General features: G+C 46.4%; 1 protein-coding gene across 1 annotated transcript in view; it reads right to left on the bottom strand.

Moving 5' to 3' along the window:
- Positions 1-21,848, bottom strand: part of mapkbp1 (mitogen-activated protein kinase binding protein 1) — a 339,461-nt gene extending 317,613 nt beyond the window's left edge. Inside the window, 1 exon segment of the mRNA XM_038783933.1 lies at positions 21,507-21,848. Within this exon segment, the coding sequence (XP_038639861.1) occupies positions 21,507-21,623 (117 nt within the window). The 5' untranslated portion in view covers positions 21,624-21,848.
- Positions 21,849-25,571: the final 3,723 nt, after the last annotated feature.

Raw genomic sequence — 25,571 nt, forward strand, 5'->3', positions numbered from 1 at the left:
CGTTCAGACTGGGAGGTGGGGGTGGAGGTTGAGGATTGTTTGGGGGGCCTCACAGATTGTGACGCCTTACACTGAGGAATTCCGGTAAGCAGAGCCCCCCCCCCCTGCACAAAACGGGGCTAGGTGTGACCTCAGCCACGGGGCCCCTGTTCAACGAGCCACGTTGAATAGCCATGTGTTTCTTGGCACTGCGAGCACCAGGAAACACGCGGCCAAACGCGCTCGCTCGGGGACTTTGTTCCCTTTTGGGAGTATCGGGCCTTAAGTGCCAATTGATAGCGGTGGGAAACTCACCAGCAGAGCCAGCAGGAAACTCACTGTAAAACCCACCACAAATCAACTTAGAAATTTTTACATTGAATTCCGCCCCAGGTTTCCTTTCCAGAGCAGCAAGCAATCATGTCCCACTGCAAACCTACCATCCCAAATCCCAGCGACTTGATGCCATCCAAATCGTTGCTGCCCATGTTCCAACTCGCACTTAGTCCCATTCACACACACCCTCGCCCCCTACGCTCACTAATCCACATTGCCTTCCAGTCCAGCAAAAACAGCCATTTTAAAAGTTTCCTCCTTGTTTTAGAATCCTTCCTCATCCCTCCCCTGTCCTAAAACATCAATGGGGACATAGGTTTAGTGGCAGCTCTTGCTGTCAGGGGGTCTGTGGCCATGGAATTCACTCCCCACCCCCCACTCCCACCACCACCATCTACAACCCCAGGGCCCACTGAAGGCCCCAGGTTTCACTGGGCGGTCTCACCTTGCGGCAGACGGCCTTTCTGCAGATGTACTGCTTATTTGACCACTTCAATATTTCACTTGGTCACCCCAGCACGTATTGATCAGTCAACTTCCCTGCTACTGGCAATATGGCAGCGGGAAGACTTTGGGCACCCTTCCTAACACTTTTCCCTGCCATTCTGCCAGTCTTCCTGACCAAGTGAAATATTTAAGTCTATATGTGACTCCGGACCCGCAGCAACGTGCTTGACTCTTAGCTGCCTGTGAAATGACCTCAGAAGCCACTCAGTTGAATTCAACCATTCAACCGCTACAAAGACACCCGGTGGGGCAGAGTGGTGTACAGTCGAGAGGGGGTTACCCCAGGAGCCTCAACATCCACTCTCGTCAAACATGGGTAAGGATTACCACATACCGTCCCCAGTCAGCTGATAAATCAGTGCTTGGAGGAAGCACTGAGGGTGGCAAGGGTACAGAATATGCTGTGGCTGGGGAACTTCAATGTACGTCACCAGGAGTGGCTCGGTACCACCACAGTCCAAGCGGGCCGGGTCCTAAAGGACACAGCTGCTAGATTGGGACTGCAGCAGGCGGTGAGGGGACTAACAAGTTTGAAAAACATACTGGACCTCTCCCTCACCAACCTGCCTGCTGCAGATGCAAGTATCGGTAGAAGTGACCAGCACACAGTCCTTGTTGAGAGAAAGGCCCTTCTTCACATTGAGGATACCCTCCATCGTGTTGTGTGGCACTACCACTGTGCCAAATGGGACAGACTTCGAACAGATCTAGAACTCAAGAATGGGCATCCACGAGACACTGCGGGCCATCAACAACAGCATTTGACCAAGTGTGGCATCAAGGAGCCCGAGCAAAACTGGAGTCAATGGGAATCAGGGGAAAACCCTCCTCTGGTTGGAGTCATACCTGGCACAAAGGAAGATGGCTGTGGTCGTTGTAGGTCAATCATCTCAGCTCCAGGACTTCACTGCAGGAGATCCTCAGGATAGTGTCCTAGGCCCAACCATCTTCAGCTGCTTCATCAATGGCCTCCCTTCCATCATAAGGTCAGAAGTGGGGATGTTTGCAGATGACTGCACAATATTCAGCATCATTCGCGACTCCGCAGTCATTGTTCAAATGCAGCAAGACCGGGACAACATCCAGGCTTGGGCTGACAAGTGGCAAGTTACATTCGCACTATACAACTGCCAGGCAATGAACATCTCCTTCAAGAGAGGATCTAACCATCATCCCTTGACATTACCATTGCTGAATCCCCACAATCAACATCCTCCACCATCAAGGCACAAGTCAGGAATGTGATGGAATACTCTCCACTTGCCTGGATGAGTGCAGCTCCAATAACACTCAAGCAGCTCGACACCATCCAGGACAAAGCAGACTGTTTGATTGCTCCCCTTCCACAAACATTCAAACCCTCGATCATCAACGAACATGGCAGCCGTGTGTACCATCTATAAGATGCACTGCAGTAACTCACCAAAGCTCCTTAGACAGCACCTTCCAAACCCATGACCACTACCATCACTACCATAGAAGGACAAGAGCAGCAGATACCTGGGAACCCCACCACCTGGAGGTTCCCCTCCAAGTCACTCACCACCCTGACGTGGAAATATATCACTGTTCCTTCACTGTCACTGGGGCAACATCCTGGAACTCCCTCCCTAACAGCACTCTGGATGTACCTACACCTCAAGGACTGCAGCGGCTGAAGAAGGCAGCTCATCACCATCTTCTGAAGGGCAACTATGGATGGACAATAAATGCTGGCCTAGCCGGTGACACCCACATCCCATGAATGAATTTAAAACCTCAGTCTCAAGGAAGTGAGGCTGGTAGTAATAGGACCTGGATTGTAGTTCACATCGGCTTCCGGCCTGACCCAGACCCAACCTGATGAAAGACCACAGATCTGAAAGACTAGCTCAGTTTCTCTTCACAGATGTTATCTGACCTGCTGAATATTCCCAGCAGTATGTTCTTATTTCAGCTTTCCAGAATCCACAGTATTTAGCTTTTGTTCCATTGTTTACAGCATGCTGCGTAATGTTTATACCCACTGTACACCAACCAATCTCTGGAAGGGACGGCATCACTAAAACCCAATTGATATTAACTACCCTGCAGTCATGAATTTCACAGCTCTTGCTCAATATGGTACGGTGCAGCTTATTCAGCACACACTCAAGTTAAAGTGCCTGGAAGGGGCACATGAGCTACTCACAATGACACTCAGGAGAAAGCTGAAAACATTTTGCGCTGACTCACCAAGAGGTCAACGAAAAGAGGGCTTTGATTAAAATTTTAAAAATCGGGCACAATTCTCGGTTGACACCAGCACTAGATGTTAGTTCCAGTGCTGGGAGGGAGTAATCACCAGTAACAACACAGGACGCCTGACATGTTATAGGCCCCCAGCGTGAGGTCCCCTTCCATCCTGTGTATTCCACAACATCAAAGTACAGGAAGAAAAAGCGCATCACCAACCAGCATCAATATTCCACAATTTGACAACCACAGAATTTTGAGGAATGGGCCCTGGAGGTGACTGGTGTTGCTGAGGACAGGGCGGTCACTAACGCAGAGACAGGCGGAAGCCGCAGAGGTGAGGAACCACTGAGCTCCACGCAGGGGGCCTGTCGAATGTGAGTTGTTATTGCCATACTGACTGGCCCATCCCTCCCACTGACCACATGTCCATTCACCCACCGATCCTCCAGCCGATGGCCCCGGCCTATCCCGGGCGGCCCCCTCTCCAGCCTCTCAGGAGACCACCTCGGAGGAGAGCTCCGAGGATGCAACTGTTATAGTCTCGGCCCAGCTGTCATCCCCACCCTCCACCAGCGCAGATACAAACACCTCGGTGGGGAATGTTAGTGATCAGGCTTCTGGGGCACAATCTGGTGAGCACCACACACTGCTGATGTACATCAGATGGAGGCAGGAACTCCCAGTGAGACAGCAGTCAGAGGTCTGCTGGATCCCAGAACCCAGCTGGATCCCAGCCTGATGCTGAACCTGTGGACCGGAGTTACCCGGAGCTGATGGAGACGTTAGGGTGCGGCCGGGACGTTCAGAGGGAGATGTCAGCATCACTCCAGTAGATCCATAGCCGCTTGGAGGAGTCCCAGAGGCTACGGGTGCAGGAGATGTCACCGGCAATGAGTGGCATAGAGGCTAACACTGCTAGGGTGGCAACTACAGCGGAAAGCCTGATGCACGACATCGGCACCTTTAGTGAAGGTGTCAAAGATGTTGAACAGTCGGTGACGGCCATGGCTGAGGGTCTCAGCAGAATGTCCGACTTGCTGGGGGGTGTCACCCAGTACCAGGCTGACCTCGATGAGGTTCTGTGGGACATGTCCCGCTCTCAGATGGGAATGGCCGAGGCACCGTGGAGCTTGTCCCAGTTACAGATGGGCATTGCCGAGGTGCTGCAGAGCATCGCCGAGGGCGTCGACACGATAGTGCGGACTATGGGGAATCGCCAGGGCTGGCAGAGCCAGATGATGCAGGGGCAGCCGGGGCTCAAACCAGCTGCCCCTGCATCCCAAGGTGAACCCCAGGGACATATGGGCACTGAGCGGGAGGAGGGGGCGCTGGGCGGTAACAGGAACCCGTCCCATTGACTACCGACGGTGGCCATCGGCTCCACCCCTCTGATGAGGCCGTGTCTTGCAGACAGCACACGGATCACGGCGGCACGGCTGTGCATGTGCTGTCGACAAGTGAGCCAAGCCCCTCCGGCCTCAGAACCCTTAGAGGACACCTGCCAGGGGCATTGAAGGCCATAGATGAGTAGCTGGCTGCCTCCACCACTGATGCATCCTGGTGAGACACCTAACACCTACACGTAGTGGCAGAGCTAGGAAGGCAAAGCACATCGAGGATCACTGAGGGCACCGGGGGAGGGGGAAACGAGGTGGTGGATGGCACCTTTGGGAGAGTGGGGAATTGTAAAACACAATAAACACCCTTGAGCACAACCAGTATGATGCCTCTGCCACTTTCTTCCACAATGTAGGCCGTCCTCTGAACCCTTGGCCCAGCTCTCCAAGCATCCCTCCGTTCAGGTGATGGGTGTGAGTGAGCACTCAGCAGACAGGCAGGAGTCAGACTATGGCATAGATTGAGGAGCACCGGCACCCAGCTCTCTGCAAGTTATCATCACCCCCCTTCCCTCGATAGGGACTGGTTTAGCACAGTGGGCTAAACAGCTGGCTGTAATGCAGAACAAGGCCAGCAGTGCGGGTTCAATTCCTGTAACAGCCTCCCCGAACAGGCGCTGGAATATGGCGACTAGGGGCTTTTCACAGTAACTTCATTGAAGACTACTCGTGACAATAAGCGATTATTATTAGTATTATTATCAGTGACCCGCTGACAGTGCCAACACAGTCCCAGCACCCTGGATTGATGTGACATGACCCTAGGGAGGGTGGGAAAACAGAATGGGGGGTGACAGACCAGGCCATGTCAGTTTGAACTGAGTCCAAGTTGGGCTCGAATCCACAGCTCCAACACTAGATCCAAGTCCTTCCAGGTTCAATTCCTGGTCGATGTTTGTTAGTTGACTTCGGGGCTGGCAGCTTGGATGCAATTGTCCTCTACACATTCAGGCAAGGTCTTCTTCTTCAGTTCTCTGTGCAAGGGCAAGTCCGATCCACAGCAGCACGGCCTCCACCGTGGATCCGTCAAGGAGGCATGTCCCAACTCCACACCAGCCAGAAGGGGGAATCAAACCCATTACTGTTGGCACCAATCTAATCGACGGCAGCCGTCCAGCCACCTAGCTCCCTCAAGGTGTCCAAGTTGCCGTGGAAAAACGCACTTTGACATGCATGTTGTAAATAGTGATGATGTGGAGATGCCGGCATTGGACTGGGGTGAGCACAGTAAGAAGTCTTACAACACCAGGTTAAAGTCCAACAGGTTTGTTTCAAACACGAGCTTTCGGAGCACGGCTCCTTCTTCAGGTGAAGAAGGAGCCGTGCTCCGAAAGCTCGTGTTTGAAACAAACCTGTTGGACTTTAACCTGGTGTTGTAAGACTTCTTACTGTAAATAGTGATGGCACAGGCTTCAATTTTCTTTCCCTGGTCAGGTATCCTGCCCTCTCTTCCTGCCACCCTTTGCCATCTGTTGGGGAGGATTCACAGGTTGATATCAAGCTGTCTGCTGTGTTGTGAACGCACCTTCCGTCAAGTCTTTCAGCGGACTTGAACCAGGAGCTTCTGACTCAGAGGCAGGGACGCTACCCACTGCGCCACAGGACCTACTATCTGGCTAGGTAGAGGGGGAAGAAATGAGCCACCCCTGACCACTGTCCATTGACCCTTAGCCCCTACTTAAAAGTGCCACCTGAATTCCATAAGGTCAGACGCAGACTTGCCTACAATACTGCTCCATGATTCAGCAAGCTGCCGACACTTGCTTTGTAAGCTCACATGAAGATTGGCGAAACATTCTCCTCTGTTATCCACCTTGGGATTACCCTAGCTTGGTCCATTCCACATACAGTCACAGCATCTCCAGCTGTGGCTTCACATTCCACCCCTGCCCTTGACAAATCCCCAACAATCTATTCTTTTCTCGAGTCCTTCACCAGTCTGCCTTCTTACACTACTTGTCCAACACCCAGACTTGAAGAAGCTGAAATTTCCTCCAGTGAAGCACTAGGAAAGTCAAAAATGAATAATTCACATGCCCACCATGCCTGACAAACTCCACACCCTTGCCACACAATCCCTGAACACTGCCTCAGGCTAGTCAAAGCTTTTGGCATCCTATTAGACCCTGAACTCAGCATCGGACTCCTTATCCTCTCCATCACCTTAAACTCTGTCACACCCTGCTGTTCCTTGCCCCGCCAGTCACCCCTGGGATTTGGCCAACCAAATCCCACCCTTTGGTAAGCCCCTTTGACCTCCTTTTTCAAGATCCTATTGGAAACCCACATCTCTGACCAAGATTTTTCCCTGGCTTTTAATCTCGGCATCTGTGACTGGGCATTTTTGACTTTGCACCTGTGTGAAGAGTACTGTGGAATATTCCGCTGCGTTAAAGGAGATTTTATTCTTGGCTCACCCTGGATTAGAGAAACAAAGAGAAAGGGAGGGTGGCAAGGTCTTCACGTTGTCCTGAGAAGGGTACTGACCCTTGCTCCAAGCTGCCTTGACCTGATGAACCAAAATGTCACCAAGCCAGCGCTACCATTGAAGTCACCAGAATTCTGGGCCAAAGACCATCAAACAACTTGGGGACAGTAGTAATATCCTGCTTGGAGCAATATCCTGCTCTCCATCCCATTTTAATTTCCTCCTCAGGACCTACAAAGGAAGCATTAATTGCACTTGCCTGGTGCATGGTTTCCTGTGAACGTACTCGGGTTTTTAAAAGCCGAAGTGCTTTAACTTGAACAATGTGCAGATGACAGCAGTGCCTTAGTCAGCAGCTAGTGCAAACCTTGGCAACAATGGGATGTCCAAGGACATCAGTACTCGCACAATCATGCAAGTTACACACTTAATACATGATGTGCTTCAGATGGGACAAAAATGAGGATAGGAAGGTATTTTATTCACTAACTATATTGCAGTCACTTAAATGCAGCCGTTTACTTTGATTCATCGTGATACAAAGAGTGGCATTTTTAATCTTCTACCGCTCCCTTTCACTCTGAAACCTTGCACTGAATGGAAGTAAGAGTAAAACATTGACATGTCTTGATTTAGCACGAGTGTAAATGGGAATGAAGATCATGCCACTTGATGACAAAACATCACCATGCATTTTCTCAGACTGTTTGTCCGATTGGAAGCATCAATGAGCCAAACGCACCTCCACTGGAGACATTTCAGATGTATCAGCAACAAGCTGATGCACTCTTCCTCTATCACCTCTGTCCCTGTAATCTTGAATGCACCTATTATCAGGTCTATTGCGTACCATCCATGATCAGACACACTGACTATGATCTGAAATAACCCGTGAGTTCCTTCCAGGTAGGCAGAACAGTGGTAATGGCGATACACAGATCTGTCCCGGGCAGAGAGTCCCCTACGATGGACAAATTCAAAAGCAATAGTCCACAAAGCACGTGTGAAAATAAATAAAGACACTCCGGATTAGCGGGAGAGAGAGTGTGAATAAAGACACTCCGGATTAGCGGGAGAGAGAGTGTGAATAAAGACACTCCGGATTAGCGGGAGAGCGAGTGTGAATAAAGACACTCCGGATTAGCGGGAGAGAGAGTGTGAATAATGAAACTCCAGATCAGCGAGAGAGCGAGTGTGAATAATGAAACTCCAGATTAGCGGGAGAGCGAGTGTGAATAATGAAACTCCAGATCAGCGAGAGAGCGAGTGTGAATAATGAAACTCCAGATCAGCGAGAGAGCGAGTGTGAATAATGAAACTCCAGATTAGCGGGAGAGCGAGTGTGAATAAAGACACTCTGGATTAGCGGGAGAGCGAGTGTGAATAAAGACACTCCGGATTAGCGGGAGAGCGAGTGTGAATAATGAAACTCCGGATTAGCGGGAGAGCGAGTGTGAATAATGAAACTCCGGATTAGTGGGAGAGCGAGTGTGAATAATGAAACTCCGGATTACCGGGAGAGCGAGTGTGAATAAAGACACTCCGGATTAGCGGGAGAGCGAGTGTGAATAAAGACACTCCTGATTAGCGGGAGATCGAGTGTGAATAATGAAACTCCAGATTAGCGGGAGAGCGAGTGTGAATAAAGACACTCCGGATTAGCGGGAGAGCGAGTGTGAATAAAGACACTCCGGATTAGCGGGAGAGCGAGTGTGAATAAAGACACTCCGGATTAGCGGGAGATCGAGTGTGAATAATGAAACTCCGGATTAGCGGGAGAGCGAGTGTGAATAAAGACACTCCGGATTAGCGGGAGAGAGAGTGTGAATAAAGACACTCCGGATTAGCGGGAGAGTGAGTCTGAATAAAGACCCTCCGGATTAGCAGGAGAGCGAGTGTGAATAAAGACACTCCAGATTAGCGGGAGAGCAAGTGTGAATAATGAAACACCGGATTAGTGGGACAGCGAGTGTGAATAAAGACACTCCGGATTAGCGGGAGAGTGAGTCTGAATAAAGACCCTCCGGAATAGCGGGAGAGCGAGTGTGAATAAAGACCCTCCGGATTAGCGGGAGAGCGAGTGTGAATAAAGACACTCCGGAATAGCGGGAGAGCGAGTGTGAATAAAGACCCTCCGGATTAGCGGGAGAGCGAGTGTGAATAAAGACACTCCGGACTAGCGGGAGAGCAAGTGTGAATAAAGACACTCCGGAATAGCGGGAGAGCGAGTGTGAATAAAGACACTCCGGATTAGCGGTAAAGCGAGTGTGAATAATGACTCTCCGGATTAGCGGGAGAGCGAGTGTGAATAAAGACACTCCAGATTAGCGGGAGAGCAAGTGTGAATAAAGACACTCCGGAATAGCGGGAGAGCGAGTGTGAATAAAGACACTCCGGATTAGCGGTAAAGCGAGTGTGAATAATGACTCTCCGGATTAGCGGGAGAGCGAGTGTGAATAAAGACCCTCCGGATTAACGGGAGAGTGAGTCTGAATAAAGACCCTCCGGATTAGCGGGAGAGCGAGTGTGAATAAAGACACTCCGGAATAGCGGGAGAGCGAGTGTGAATAAAGACACTCCGGATTAGCGGGAGAGCAAGTGTGAATAATAAAACTCCGAATTAGCAGGAGAGCAAGTGTGAATAATGAAACTCCGGATTAGCGGGAGAGCGAGTGTGAATAATAAAACTCCGAATTAGCAGGAGAGCAAGTGTGAATAATGAAACTCCGGATTAGCGGGAGAGCAAGTGTGAATAATAAAACTCCGGATTAGCGGGAGAGCAAGTGTGAATAATAAAACTCCGGATTAGCAGGAGAGCAAGTGTGAATAATGAAACTCCGGATTAGCGGGAGAGCAAGAGTGAATAATGAAACTCCGGATTAGCGGGAGAGCGACTGTGAATAATGAAACACCGGATTAGCGGTAGAGCGAGTGTGAATAATGAAACTCCGGATTAGCGGTAGAGCGAGTGTGAATAAAGGCACTCCGGATTAGCGGGAGAGCGAGTCTAAATAAAGACACTCCGGATTAGCGGGAGAGCGAGTCTAAATAAAGACACTCCGGATTAGCGGGTGAGCGAGCGTGAATGAAGACACTCCGGAAAAGCGGGAGAGCGAGTGTCAATAAAGACACTCCGGATTAGCGGGAGAGCGAGTGTGAATAAAGACACTCCGGAATAGCGGGAGAGCAAGTGTGAATAATGAAACTCCGGATTAGCGGGCGAGCGAGTGTGAATAATTAAACTCCGGATTAGGGAGCAGAGTGTGAATAATGAAACTCCGGATAAGGGGGAGAGCGAGTGTGAATAATGAAACTCCGGATTAGCGGGAGAGCGAGTGTGAATAATGAAACTCCGAATTAGCGGGAGAGCGAGTGTGAATAATGAAACTCCGGATTAGCGGGAGAGCGTGTGTGAATAATGAAACTCCGGATTAGCGGGAGAGTGAGTGTGAATACTGAAACTCCGGATTAGCGGGAGAGCGAGTGTGAATAATGAAACTCCGGATTAGCGGAGAGCGAGTGTGAATAATGAAACTCTGGATTGGGAAGCACAGTGAGTGTGAATAATGAACCTCCTGATTGGGAAGCAGAGTGAATGTGAATAATGAAACTCCGGATTGGAAAGCAGAGTGAGTGTGAATAATAAAACTCCGGATTAGGGAGCAGAGTGAGTGTGAATAATGGAACTCCAGATTGGGAAGCACAGTGAATGTGAATAATGAAACTCTGTATTGGGAAGCAGAGTAAGTGTGAATAATGAAACTCCGGATTGGAAAGCAGAGTGATTGTGAATAATGAAACTCCGGATTAGGGAGCAGAGTGAGTGTGAATAATAAAACTCCGTATTGGGAAGCAGAGTGAATGTGAATAATAAAACTCCGGATTGGGAAGAAGAGTGAGTGTGAATAATGAAACTCCGGATTAGGGAGCAGAGTGAGTGTGAATAATGAAACTCTGGATTTTGAAGGGGAGTGAGTGTGAATAATGAAACGCCGTATTGGGAAGCAGAGGGAGTGTGAATAATGAAACTCCGGATTAGGTAGCAGAGTGAGTGTGAATAATGAAACTCCAGATTAGGTAGCAGAGTGAGTGTGAATAATGAAACTCCTGATTGCGAAGCAGAGTGTGTGTGAGTAATGAACCTCCGGATTGGGAAGCAGAGTGAGTGTGAATAATGAAACTCCGGATTGGGAAGCAGAATGAGTATGAATAATGAAACTACGGAGTAGTGAGCAGAGTGAGTGTGAATAATGAAACTCCGGATTGGGAAGCAGAGCGAGTGTGAATAATGAAACTCCAGTTTGGGAACAAGAGTGAGTGTGAATAATGAAACTCCGGATTGGGAAGCAGAGTGAGTGTGAATAATGAAACTCCGGATTAGGGAGCAGAGTGAGTGTGAATAATGAAACTCCAGTTTGGGAACAAGAGTGAGTGTGAATAATGAAACTCCGGATTGGGAAGCAGAGTGAGTGTGAATAATGAAACTCCGGATTGGGAAGCAGAGTGTGTGTGAATAATGAAACTCCGGATTGGGAAGCAGGCTGTGTGTGAGTAATGAACCTCCGAATTGGGAAGCAGCGTGAGTGTGAATAATGAAACTCCGGATTGGGAAGCAGAGTGAGTGTGAATAATGAAACTCCGGATTGGAAATCAAAGTGAGTGTGAATAATGAAACTCCGGATTAGGGAGCAGAGTGAGTGTGAATAATGAAACTCCTGATTGGGAAGCAGAGTGAGTGTGAATAATGAAACTCCGGATTGGAAAGCAGAGTGAGTGTGAATAATGAAACTCCGGATTAGGAAGCAGAGTGAGTGTGAATAATGAAACTCCGGATTGGGAAGCAGAGTGAATGTGAATAATGAAACTACGGATTAGGGAGCAGAGTGAGTGTGAATAATGAAACTCTGGATTGGGAAGCAGAGTGTGTGTGAGTAATGAACCTCCGAATTGGGAAGCAGCGTGAGTGTGAATAATGAAACTCCGGATTGGGAAGCAGAGTGAGTGTGAATAATGAAACTCCGGATTGGGAAGCAGAGTGAGTGCGAATAATGAAACCACGGATTAGGGAGCAGAGTGAGTGTGAATAATGAAACTCTGGATTGGGAAGCAGAGTGTGTGTGAGTAATGAACCTCCGAATTGAGAAGCAGCGTGAGTGTGAATAATGAAACTCCGGATTGGGAAGCAGAGTGAGTGTGAATAATGAAACTCCGGATTGGAAATCAAAGTGAGTGTGAATAATGAAACTCCTGATTGGGAAGCAGAGTGAGTGTGAATAATGAAACTCCGGATTGGGAACAAGAGTGAGTGTGAATAATGAAACTCCGGATTACGGAGCAGAGTGAGTGTGAATAATAAAACTCCGTATTGGGAAGCAGAGTGAATGTGAATAATGAAACTCCGGATTGGAAAGCAGAGTGAGTGCGAATAATGAAACTCCGGATTAGGGAGCAGAGTGAGTGTGAATAATGAATCTCCGGATTGGGAAGAAGAGTGGGTGTGAATAATGAAACTCCGGATTGGAAAGCAGAATGAGTGTGAATAATGAAACTCTGGATTGGGAAGCAGAGTGTGTGTGAGTAATGAACCTCCGAATTGGGAAGCAGCGTGAGTGTGAATAATGAAACTCCGGATTGGGAAGCAGAGTGAGTGTGAATAATGAAACTCCGGATTAGGAAGCAGAGTGAGTGTGAATAATGAAACTCCGGATTGGGAAGCAGAGTGAGTGTGAATAATGAAACTCCGGATTAGCGGGAGAGCGAGTGTGAATAATGAAACTCCGGATTAGCGGGAGAGCAAGTGTGAATAATAAAACTCCGGATTAGCAGGAGAGCAAGTGTGAATAATGAAACTCCGGATTAGCGGGAGAGCAAGTGTGAATAATGAAACTCCGGATTAGCGGGAGAGCGACTGTGAATAATGAAACTCCGGATTAGCAGGAGAGCGAGTGTGAATAATGAAACTCCGGATTAGCGGTAGAGCGAGTGTGAATAAAGGCACTCCGGATTAGCGGGAGAGCGAGTCTGAATAAAGACACTCCGGATTAGCGGGAGAGCGAGCGTGAATGAAGACACTCCGGAAAAGCGGGAGAGCGAGTGTCAATAAAGACACTCCGGATTAGCGGGAGAGCGAGTGTCAATAAAGAACTCCGGATTAGCGGGAGAGCGAGTGTGAATAAAGACACTCCGGAATAGCGGGAGAGCAAGTGTGAATAATGAAACTCCGGATTAGCGGGCGAGCGAGTGTGAATAATTAAACTCCGGATTAGGGAGCAGAGTGTGAATAATGAAACTCCGGATTAGGGAGCAGAGTGAGTGTGAATAATAAAACTCCGTATTGGGAAGCAGAGTGAATGTGAATAATAAAACTCCGGATTGGGAAGAAGAGTGAGTGTGAATAATGAAACTCCGGATTGGGAAGCGGAGTGAGTGTGAATAATGAAACTCCAGATTAGGTAGCAGAGTGAGTGTGAATAATGAAACTCCTGATTGCGAAGCAGAGTGTGTGTGAGTAATGAACCTCCGGATTGGGAAGCAGAGTGAGTGTGAATAATGAAACTCCGGATTGGGAAGCAGAATGAGTATGAATAATGAAACTACGGAGTAGTGAGCAGAGTGAGTGTGAATAATGAAACTCCGGATTGGGAAGCAGAGCGAGTGTGAATAATGAAACTCCAGTTTGGGAACAAGAGTGAGTGTGAATAATGAAACTCCGGATTGGGAAGCAGAGTGAGTGTGAATAATGAAACTCCGGATTAGGGAGCAGAGTGAGTGTGAATAATGAAACTCCAGTTTGGGAACAAGAGTGAGTGTGAATAATGAAACTCCGGATTGGGAAGCAGAGTGAGTGTGAATAATGAAACTCCGGATTGGGAAGCAGAGTGTGTGTGAATAATGAAACTCCGGATTGGGAAGCAGGCTGTGTGTGAGTAATGAACCTCCGAATTGGGAAGCAGCGTGAGTGTGAATAATGAAACTCCGGATTGGGAAGCAGAGTGAGTGTGAATAATGAAACTCCGGATTGGAAATCAAAGTGAGTGTGAATAATGAAACTCCGGATTAGGGAGCAGAGTGAGTGTGAATAATGAAACTCCTGATTGGGAAGCAGAGTGAGTGTGAATAATGAAACTCCGGATTGGGAAGCAGAGTGAGTGTGAATAATGAAACTCCGGATTAGGAAGCAGAGTGAGTGTGAATAATGAAACTCCGGATTGGGAAGCAGAGTGAATGTGAATAATGAAACTACGGATTAGGGAGCAGAGTGAGTGTGAATAATGAAACTCTGGATTGGGAAGCAGAGTGTGTGTGAGTAATGAACCTCCGAATTGGGAAGCAGCGTGAGTGTGAATAATGAAACTCCGGATTGGGAAGCAGAGTGAGTGTGAATAATGAAACTCCGGATTGGGAAGCAGAGTGAGTGCGAATAATGAAACTACGGATTAGGGAGCAGAGTGAGTGTGAATAATGAAACTCTGGATTGGGAAGCAGAGTGTGTGAGAGTAATGAACCTCCAAATTGGGAAGCAGCGTGAGTGTGAATAATGAAACTCCGGATTGGGAAGCAGAGTGAGTGTGAATAATGAAACTCCGGATTGGAAATCAAAGTGAGTGTGAATAATGAAACTCCTGATTGGGAAGCAGAGTGAGTGTGAATAATGAAACTCCGGATTGGGAACAAGAGTGAGTGTGAATAATGAAACTCCGGATTAGGGAGCAGAGTGAGTGTGAATAATAAAACTCCGTATTGGGAAGCAGAGTGAATGTGAATAATGAAACTCCGGATTGGAAAGCAGAGTGAGTGCGAATAATGAAACTCCGGATTAGGGAGCAGAGTGAGTGTGAATAATGAATCTCCGGATTGGGAAGAAGAGTGGGTGTGAATAATGAAACTCCGGATTGGAAAGCAGAATGAGTGTGAATAATGAAACTCTGGATTGGGAAGCAGAGTGTGTGTGTGTAATGAACCTCCGAATTGGGAAGCAGCGTGAGTGTGAATAATGAAACTCCGGATTGGGAAGCAGAGTGAGTGTGAATAATGAAACTCCGGATTAGGAAGCAGAGTGAGTGTGAATAATGAAACTCCGGATTGGGAAGCAGAGTGAGTGTGAATAATGAAACTCCGGATTAGCGGGAGAGCGAGTGTGAATAATGAAACTCCGGATTAGCGGGAGAGCAAGTGTGAATAATAAAACTCCGGATTAGCAGGAGAGCAAGTGTGAATAATGAAACTCCGGATTAGCGGGAGAGCAAGTGTGAATAATGAAACTCCGGATTAGCGGGAGAGCGACTGTGAATAATGAAACTCCGGATTAGCAGGAGAGCGAGTGTGAATAATGAAACTCCGGATTAGCGGTAGAGCGAGTGTGAATAAAGGCACTCCGGATTAGCGGGAGAGCGAGTCTGAATAAAGACACTCCGGATTAGCGGGAGAGCGAGCGTGAATGAAGACACTCCGGAAAAGCGGGAGAGCGAGTGTCAATAAAGACACTCCGGATTAGCGGGAGAGCGAGTGTCAATAAAGACACTCCGGATTAGCGGGAGAGCGAGTGTGAATAAAGACACTCCGGAATAGCGGGAGAGCAAGTGTGAATAATGAAACTCCGGATTAGCGGGCGAGCGAGTGTGAATAATTAAACTCCGGATTAGGGAGCAGAGTGTGAATAATGAAACTCCGGATTAGGGAGCAGAGTGAGTGTGAATAATAAAACTCCGTATTGGGAAGCAGAGTGAATGTGAATAATAAAACTCCGGATTGGGAAGAAGAGTGAGTGTGAATAATGAAACTCCGGATTAGGGAGCAGAGTGAGTGTGAATAATGAAACTCTGGATTGGGAAGGGGAGTGAGTGTGAATAATGAAACGCCGTATTGGGAAGCAGAGGGAGTGTGAATAATGAAACTCCGGATTAGGTAGCAGAGTGAGTGTGAATAATGAAACTCCGGATTGGGAAGCAGAATGAGTATGAATAATGAAACTACGGAGTAGTGAGCAGAGTGAGTGTGAATAATGAAACTCCGGATTGGGAAGCAGAGCGAGTGTGAATAATGAAACTCCAGTTTGGGAACAAGAGTGAGTGTGAATAATGAAACTCCGGATTGGGAAGCAGAGTGAGTGTGAATAATGAAACTCCGGATTAGGGAGCAGAGTGAGTGTGAATAATGAAACTCCAGTTTGGGAACAAGAGTGAGTGTGAATAATGAAACTCCGGATTGGGAAGCAGAGTGAGTGTGAATAATGAAACTCCGGATTGGGAAGCAGAGTGTGTGTGAATAATGAAACTCCGGATTGGGAAGCAGGCTGTGTGTGAGTAATGAACCTCCGAATTGGGAAGCAGCGTGAGTGTGAATAATGAAACTCCGGATTGGGAAGCAGAGTGAGTGTGAATAATGAAACTCCGGATTGGAAATCAAAGTGAGTGTGAATAATGAAACTCCGGATTAGGGAGCAGAGTGAGTGTGAATAATGAAACTCCTGATTGGGAAGCAGAGTGAGTGTGAATAATGAAACTCCGGATTGGGAAGCAGAGTGAGTGTGAATAATGAAACTCCGGATTAGGAAGCAGAGTGAGTGTGAATAATGAAACTCCGGATTGGGAAGCAGAGTGAATGTGAATAATGAAACTACGGATTAGGGAGCAGAGTGAGTGTGAATAATGAAACTCTGGATTGGGAAGCAGAGTGTGTGTGAGTAATGAACCTCCGAATTGGGAAGCAGCGTGAGTGTGAATAATGAAACTCCGGATTGGGAAGCAGAGTGAGTGTGAATAATGAAACTCCGGATTGGGAAGCAGAGTGAGTGCGAATAATGAAACTACGGATTAGGGAGCAGAGTGAGTGTGAATAATGAAACTCTGGATTGGGAAGCAGAGTGTGTGAGAGTAATGAACCTCCAAATTGGGAAGCAGCGTGAGTGTGAATAATGAAACTCCGGATTGGGAAGCAGAGTGAGTGTGAATAATGAAACTCCGGATTGGAAATCAAAGTGAGTGTGAATAATGAAACTCCTGATTGGGAAGCAGAGTGAGTGTGAATAATGAAACTCCGGATTGGGAACAAGAGTGAGTGTGAATAATGAAACTCCGGATTAGGGAGCAGAGTGAGTGTGAATAATAAAACTCCGTATTGGGAAGCAGAGTGAATGTGAATAATGAAACTCCGGATTGGAAAGCAGAGTGAGTGCGAATAATGAAACTCCGGATTAGGGAGCAGAGTGAGTGTGAATAATGAATCTCCGGATTGGGAAGAAAAGTGGGTGTGAATAATGAAACTCCGGATTGGAAAGCAGAATGAGTGTGAATAATGAAACTCTGGATTGGGAAGCAGAGTGTGTGTGTGTAATGAACCTCCGAATTGGGAAGCAGCGTGAGTGTGAATAATGAAACTCCGGATTGGGAAGCAGAGTGAGTGTGAATAATGAAACTCCGGATTAGGAAGCAGAGTGAGTGTGAATAATGAAACTCCGGATTGGGAAGCAGAGTGAGTGTGAATAATGAAACTCCGGATTAGCGGGAGAGCGAGTGTGAATAATGAAACTCCGGATTAGCGGGAGAGCAAGTGTGAATAATAAAACTCCGGATTAGCAGGAGAGCAAGTGTGAATAATGAAACTCCGGATTAGCGGGAGAGCAAGTGTGAATAATGAAACTCCGGATTAGCGGGAGAGCGACTGTGAATAATGAAACACCGGATTAGCAGGAGAGCGAGTGTGAATAATGAAACTCCGGATTAGCGGTAGAGCGAGTGTGAATAAAGGCACTCCGGATTAGCGGGAGAGCGAGTCTGAATAAAGACACTCCGGATTAGCGGGAGAGCGAGCGTGAATGAAGACACTCCGGAAAAGCGGGAGAGCGAGTGTCAATAAAGACACTCCGGATTAGCGGGAGAGCGAGTGTCAATAAAGACACTCCGGATTAGCGGGAGAGCGAGTGTGAATAAAGACACTCCGGAATAGCGGGAGAGCAAGTGTGAATAATGAAACTCCGGATTAGCGGGCGAGCGAGTGTGAATAATTAAACTCCGGATTAGGGAGCAGAGTGTGAATAATGAAACTCCGGATAAGGGGGAGAGCGAGTGTGAATAATGAAACTCCGGATTAGCGGGAGAGCGAGTGTGAATAATGAAACTCCGAATTAGCGGGAGAGCGAGTGTGAATAATGAAACTCCGGATTAGCGGGAGAGCGTGTGTGAATAATGAAACTCCGGATTAGCGGGAGAGCGAGTGTGAACACTGACACTCCGGATTAGCGGGAGAGCGAGTGTGAATAATGAAACTCCGGATTAGCGGGAGAGCGAGTGTGAATAATGAAACTCTGGATTGGGAAGCACAGTGAGTGTGAATAATGAACCTCCTGATTGGGAAGCAGAGTGAATGTGAATAATGAAACTCCGGATTGGAAAGCAGAGTGAGTGTGAATAATGAAACTCCGGATTAGGGAGCAGAGTGAGTGTGAATAATGGAACTCCAGATTGGGAAGCACAGTGAATGTGAATAATGAAACTCTGTATTGGGAAGCAGAGTAAGTGTGAATAGTGAAACTCCGGATTGGAAAGCAGAGTGATTGTGAATAATGAAACTCCGGATTAGGGAGCAGAGTGAGTGTGAATAATAAAACTCCGTATTGGGAAGCAGAGTGAATGTGAATAATAAAACTCCGGATTGGGAAGAAGAGTGATTGTGAATAATGAAACTCCGGATTAGGGAGCAGAGTGAGTGTGAATAATGAAACTCTGGATTGGGAAGGGGAGTGAGTGTGAATAATGAAACGCCGTATTGGGAAGCAGAGGGAGTGTGAATAATGAAACTCCGGATTAGGTAGCAGAGTGAGTGTGAATAATGAAACTCCAGATTAGGTAGCAGAGTGAGTGTGAATAATGAAACTCCTGATTGCGAAGCAGAGTGTGTGTGAGTAATGAACCTCCGGATTGGGAAGCAGAGTGAGTGTGAATAATGAAACTCCGGATTGGGAAGCAGAATGAGTATGAATAATGAAACTACGGAGTAGTGAGCAGAGTGAGTGTGAATAATGAAACTCCGGATTGGGAAGCAGAGCGAGTGTGAATAATGAAACTCCAGTTTGGGAACAAGAGTGAGTGTGAATAATGAAACTCCGGATTGGGAAGCAGAGTGAGTGTGAATAATGAAACTCCGGATTAGGGAGCAGAGTGAGTGTGAATAATGAAACTCCAGTTTGGGAACAAGAGTGAGTGTGAATAATGAAACTCCGGATTGGGAAGCAGAGTGAGTGTGAATAATGAAACTCCGGATTGGGAGGCAGAGTGTGTGTGAATAATGAAACTCCGGATTGGGAAGCAGACTGTGTGTGAGTAATGAACCTCCGAATTGGGAAGCAGCGTGAGTGTGAATAATGAAACTCCGGATTGGGAAGCAGAGTGAGTGTGAATAATGAAACTCCGGATTGGAAATCAAAGTGAGTGCGAATAATGAAACTCCGGATTAGGGAGCAGAGTGAGTGTGAATAATGAAACTCCTGATTGGGAAGCAGAGTGAGTGTGAATAATGAAACTCCGGATTGGGAAGCAGAGTGAGTGTGAATAATGAAACTCCGGATTAGGAAGCAGAGTGAGTGTGAATAATGAAACTCCGGATTGGGAAGCAGAGTGAATGTGAATAATGAAACTCCGGATTGGAAAGCAGAGTGAGTGCGAATAATGAAACTACGGATTAGGGAGCAGAGTGAGTGTGAATAATGAAACCACGGATTGGGAAGCAGAGTGTGTGTGAGTAATGAACCTCCGAATTGGGAAGCAGCGTGAGTGTGAATAATGAAACTCCGGATTGGGAAGCAGAGTGAGTGTGAATAATGAAACTCCGGATTGGAAATCAAAGTGAGTGTGAATAATGAAACTCCTGATTGGGAAGCAGAGTGAGTGTGAATAATGAAACTCCGGATTGGGAACAAGAGGGGCTGGTTTAGCACACTGGGCTAAATCGCTGGCTTTTGAAGCAGACCAAGGCAGGCCAGCAGCACGGTTCAATTCCCGTACCAGCCTCCCCGGACAGGCGCCGGAATGTGGCGACTAGGGGCTTTTCACAGTAACTTCATTGAAGCCTACTTGTGACAATAAGTGATTTTCATTTCATTCATTTCAAGAGTGAGTGTGAATAATGAAACTCCGGATTAGGGAGCAGAGTGAGTGTAAATAATAAAACTCCGTATTGGGAAGCAGAGTGAATGTGAATAATGAAACTCCGGATTGGAAATCAAAGTGAGTGCGAATAATGAAACTCCGGATTAGGGAGCAGAGTGAGTGTGAATAATGAATCTTCGGATTGGGAAGAAGAGTGGGTGTGAATAATGAAACTCCGGATTGGAAAGCAGAATGAGTGTGAATAATGAAACTCTGGATTGGGAAGCAGAGTGTGTGTGAGTAATGAACCTCCGAATTGGGAAGCAGCGTGAGTGTGAATAATGAAACTCCGGATTGGGAAGCAGAGTGAGTGTGAATAATGAAACTCCGGATTAGAAAGCAGAGTGAGTGTGAATAATGAAACTCCGGATTGGGAAGCAGAGTGAGTGTGAATAATGAAACTCCGGATTAGGAAGCAGAGCGAGTGTGAATAATGAAACTCCGGATTGGGAAGCAGAGTGTGTGTGAATAATGAAACTCCGGATTGGGAAGAAGAGTGGGTGTGAATAATGAAACTCCGGATTGGAAAGCAGAATGAGTATGAATAATGAAACTCCGGATTGGGAAGCAGAGTGAGTGTGAATAATGAAACTCCGGATTGGGAAGCAGAGTGAGTGTGAATAATGAAACTCCGGATTAGGGAGCAGAGTGAGTATGAATAATGAAACTCCAGATTAGGGAGCAGAGCGAGTGTGAATAATGAAACTCCGGATCAGGGAGCAGAGTGAGTGTGAATAATGAAACTCCTGATTGGGAAGCGGAGTGAGTGTGAATAATGAAACTCCGGATTGGGAAGCAGAGTGAGTGTGAATAATGAAACTCCGGATTGGAAAGCAGAATGAGTATGAATAATGAAACTCCGGATTGGGAAGCAGAGGGAGTGTGCATAATGAAACTCCAGATTGGGAAGCAGAGTGAGTGTGAATAATGAAACTCCGGAATGGGAAGCAGAGTGGGCTATGAACACTCCAGGTGAATGTAAAGCTTCAATACACCATGAACCCAGAGTGCCCGCCTGGCACTACCCAGGAGGAAGCTGGAAGGAAACACGGGAGCTATGAACAATGTACACCTCTGAGAAACACTGAGCTCGGATATATGCAGACTCAGCAAAGGAACAAGATGCATTCGCCTGTGATATTCGACTGCAAATTCCAGTTGGGATCACTATTCCTGCTTTGCTGGCATCGCCGAGTATCTCGCACTTTATAATATTCTGGACAAGCTCTTAGCGGTATCTCTGTTAACTGTCCCTTTAACCCATTTACTTGGTGCATTTAACATTTCAATTGTTCTGGTTAATGTACCCTTCTGATGTCTCCATCCCCCCCAATCCTTTGCTCTCTGACTGATACTCCCGGGCTGCCTGCTTTTATTTGCAATCTGTTGGGATCACCTTGCATCCTCTCTGAATGCAGCTCTCTCCTCAGTATTGACATTGCCCAGTTGCCAGTTAGTTGCGATGCCTGTGTGTACACAGTACAGGGGGTTGACACTCACCTTCTCACTGATGTTCTTGCCGGCACCCTGGTGTTTGCTCCTCCGCAGTTTGAGTGAAGGGGAGCGGAGCAGTTTTTTAATCCTGGTGGTGATGGTGGGAGTTCCGACATCCGCCATGGTTCCTCATGCATGCCCCCCCCCCCCCCCCCCCCGCTCCTTCCCCCACACTTCAAGGTCCCTGTCCCCCGTCCCGGAGCCGATCTCAGCCGCCTCCAGTGTCTCCTCGGCCGCTGCCCTGTTCACTCGGAGCGGCTGAGTGCCGGGCAATGCCCCGTTCTCCCTCTCACCGGCATTTCCGAGCCCCCACTCCCCCCTTCCCTCCCACCTGCCCCGGGACAGAGCCCGTCCGCTAGGGGCTTCTCACATCGCCCCCACCCTCCCCACACAGAACAGCCCCCGGGCCGATCAGCTCTTGTAACCCGATCCCAGAGCCTGATCCCGAGCAGATCTCACAGACATACCGCCCCCTCCGTCAGTGCTCCAACATTACACAGCACACAGTGAGTATCACTGCCCAAGGTACCCAGGCACAGCTCTCTCAAACTACCAGCAATTGCCAGTTTCATTGCAGCATTCACAAGGATATACTCCCAGGTCAAAGACACAGGTCAGATATACACTCGGACTGATGTACATCATATATACACCCAGACTGATATACATCATATATACACCCAGACTGATATACATCATCTAAACCCAGACTGATAGACATCACATATACACCCGGACTGATGTACATCATATATACACCCAGACTGATATACATAATCTAAACCGAGACTGATAGACATCACATATATACCCAGACTGATGTACATCATATATACACACAGACTGATATACATCACATATACACCCAGACTGATGTACATCAAATATACACCCAGACTGATATACATCACATAAACACCCAGACTGATATACATCAAATATACACCCAGACTGATATACATCACATATACACCCAGACTGATGTACATCATATATACACCCAGACTGATATACATCACATATACACACAGACTGATATACATCACATATACACACAGACTGATATACATCAAATATACACCCAGACTGATACACATCACATATACACACAGACTGATATACATCATATATACACACAGACTGATATACATCATATATAAACCCTGACTGATATACATCAAATATACACCCAGACTGATATACATCACATATACACACAGACTGATATACATCACATATACACACAGACTGATATACATCACTTATACACCCAGATTGATATACATCACATATACACACAGACTGATATACATCATATATACACCCAGACTGATATACATCATATATACACCCAGACTAATATACATCACGTACACATTCAGACTAAAGTACATCATATATAAACCCTGACTGATATACATCAAATATACACCCAGACTGATATACATCACATATGCACCCAGACTGATAGCTATGACATCTACACCCAGACTGATATACATCACATATACACCCAGATTGATATACATCACTTATACACCCAGACTGATATACATCACATATAAACCCAGACTGATACACATCACACAGAAACCCAGACTGATATACATCATACATACAAACAGACTGATATACATCACACATTCACCCACACTGATATACGTCACATATGCTCCCAGCCTGATATATATCACATATATACGCAGATAGAAAAACATCACAAAGACAGCCAGACAGATATACATCACATATACACCCAGATTGATGTACATCACATATGCACGCAGACTCATCTACATCACATATACAACCAGACTGATATACATCACGTGTAAACCCAGACTGATATACATCACATATATATCCAGACTGTTGTACATCACATATACATCCAGAATGATATACATGGCCGTTACTTCCAGACTGAAACACATGACACAGACACCCAGACTGATATACATCATATATACGGCAGCACGGTGGTGCAGTGGTTAGCACTGCTGCCTCACGGCACCAAGGTCCCTGGTTCGATCCCAGCCCTGTGTCACTGTCCTTGTGCAGTTTGCACATTCTCCCTGTGTTTGTGTGAATTTTGCCCCAACAATACAAGAAATGTGCAGGGTAGGGTGATTGGCAACGCTGAATCGCCCCTTAATTGGAAAAAAATGAGTTGGATATTCTAAATGTATTTTTAAAAATACATCACAAATACACGCAGCCTCAAACACATCACAGACACCCAGATTGATACACATCACATATACACACAGACTCATATACATCACATACGCAACCAGACGGATACATATCAAATATACACCCAGACTGATACACATCACATATAAACCCAGCCTGATATACATCACATATACACCCAGGCTGATATACATCACATACGCACCCAGGCTGAAGCACATCACATATACACTCAGACTGATATAGATCACATATGCACACCAGACTGATATACATCACACATATACCGAGAGTGATATACATCACATATAAACCCAGACTAATATACATCACATATAAACCCAGACTGATATACATCACATATAAACCCAGATTAATATACACCACATATATACCCAGACTGAGAAACATCACATATACACCCAGACTGATATACATCATATATACACCCAGACTGATATACATCACATATACACCCAGGCTGATATACATCACATACACACCCAGACTGAAACACATCACATATACACCCAGACTGATATACATCACATATACACCCAGACTGATATACATCACATACACACCCAGACTGAAACACATCACATATACACCCAGACTGATATACATCACATATGCACCCAGACTGATATACATTACACATATAGCCAGAGTGATATACATCACATATACACCCAGTCTGATATACATCACATATACACCCAGACTGATATACATCACATACACACCCAGACTGAAACACATCACATATACACCCAGATTGATATACATCACATACGCACCCAGACTGATGGACATGACATACACACCCAGAATGATATACATCACATATACACCCAGACTGATATGCATCATATATAAACCCAGACTGATGTACATCACATAGAAACCCAGACTAATATACATCACGTATACACCCAGACTCATAAGCGTCACATATAGACCCAGATTGATATACGTGATATATGCACCCAGACTAATATACATCACATATAAACCCAGACTGATATACATTACATCATATAAACCCAGGCTAATATACACCACATATATACGCAGACTGAGATACATCACATATACACCCAGACTGATATACATCACATATACACCCAGACTGATATCCATCACATATATACCCAGACTGATATACATCACATACACACCCTGATTGATATACATCACGTATACACCCAGACTGATATACATCACATATAAACCCAGGCTGATATATATCACATCTAAACCAGACTGATATACATCACATATAAACCCAGACTGATATACATCACGTATACACCCAGACTCATAAACGTCACAGATACACCAAGACTGATATCCATCACACATACACCCAGACTGATATACATCACATATAAACACAGACTGATATACATCACATATACACACATACTGATATACATCACATATAAACCCAGACTGATGTAAATCACATATATACCCAGAGTGATATACATCACATACACACCCTGATTGATATACATCACGTATACACCCAGACTGATATACATCACATATAAACCCAGGCTGATATATATCACATCTAAACCCAGACTGATATACATCACATCTAAACCCAGACTGATATACATCACGTATACACCCAGACTCATAAACGTCACAGATACACCAAGACTGATATCCATCACACATACACCCAGACTGATATACATCACATATAAACACAGACTGATGTAAATCACATATATACCCAGAGTGATATACATCACATACACACCCTGATTGATATACATCACGTATACACCCAGACTGATATACATCACATATAAACCCAGGCTGATATATATCACATCTAAACCCAGACTGATATACATCACA

This window comes from Scyliorhinus canicula, chromosome 2, assembly GCF_902713615.1.
Source record: "Scyliorhinus canicula chromosome 2, sScyCan1.1, whole genome shotgun sequence".
Lineage (NCBI taxonomy): Eukaryota > Metazoa > Chordata > Chondrichthyes > Carcharhiniformes > Scyliorhinidae > Scyliorhinus > Scyliorhinus canicula.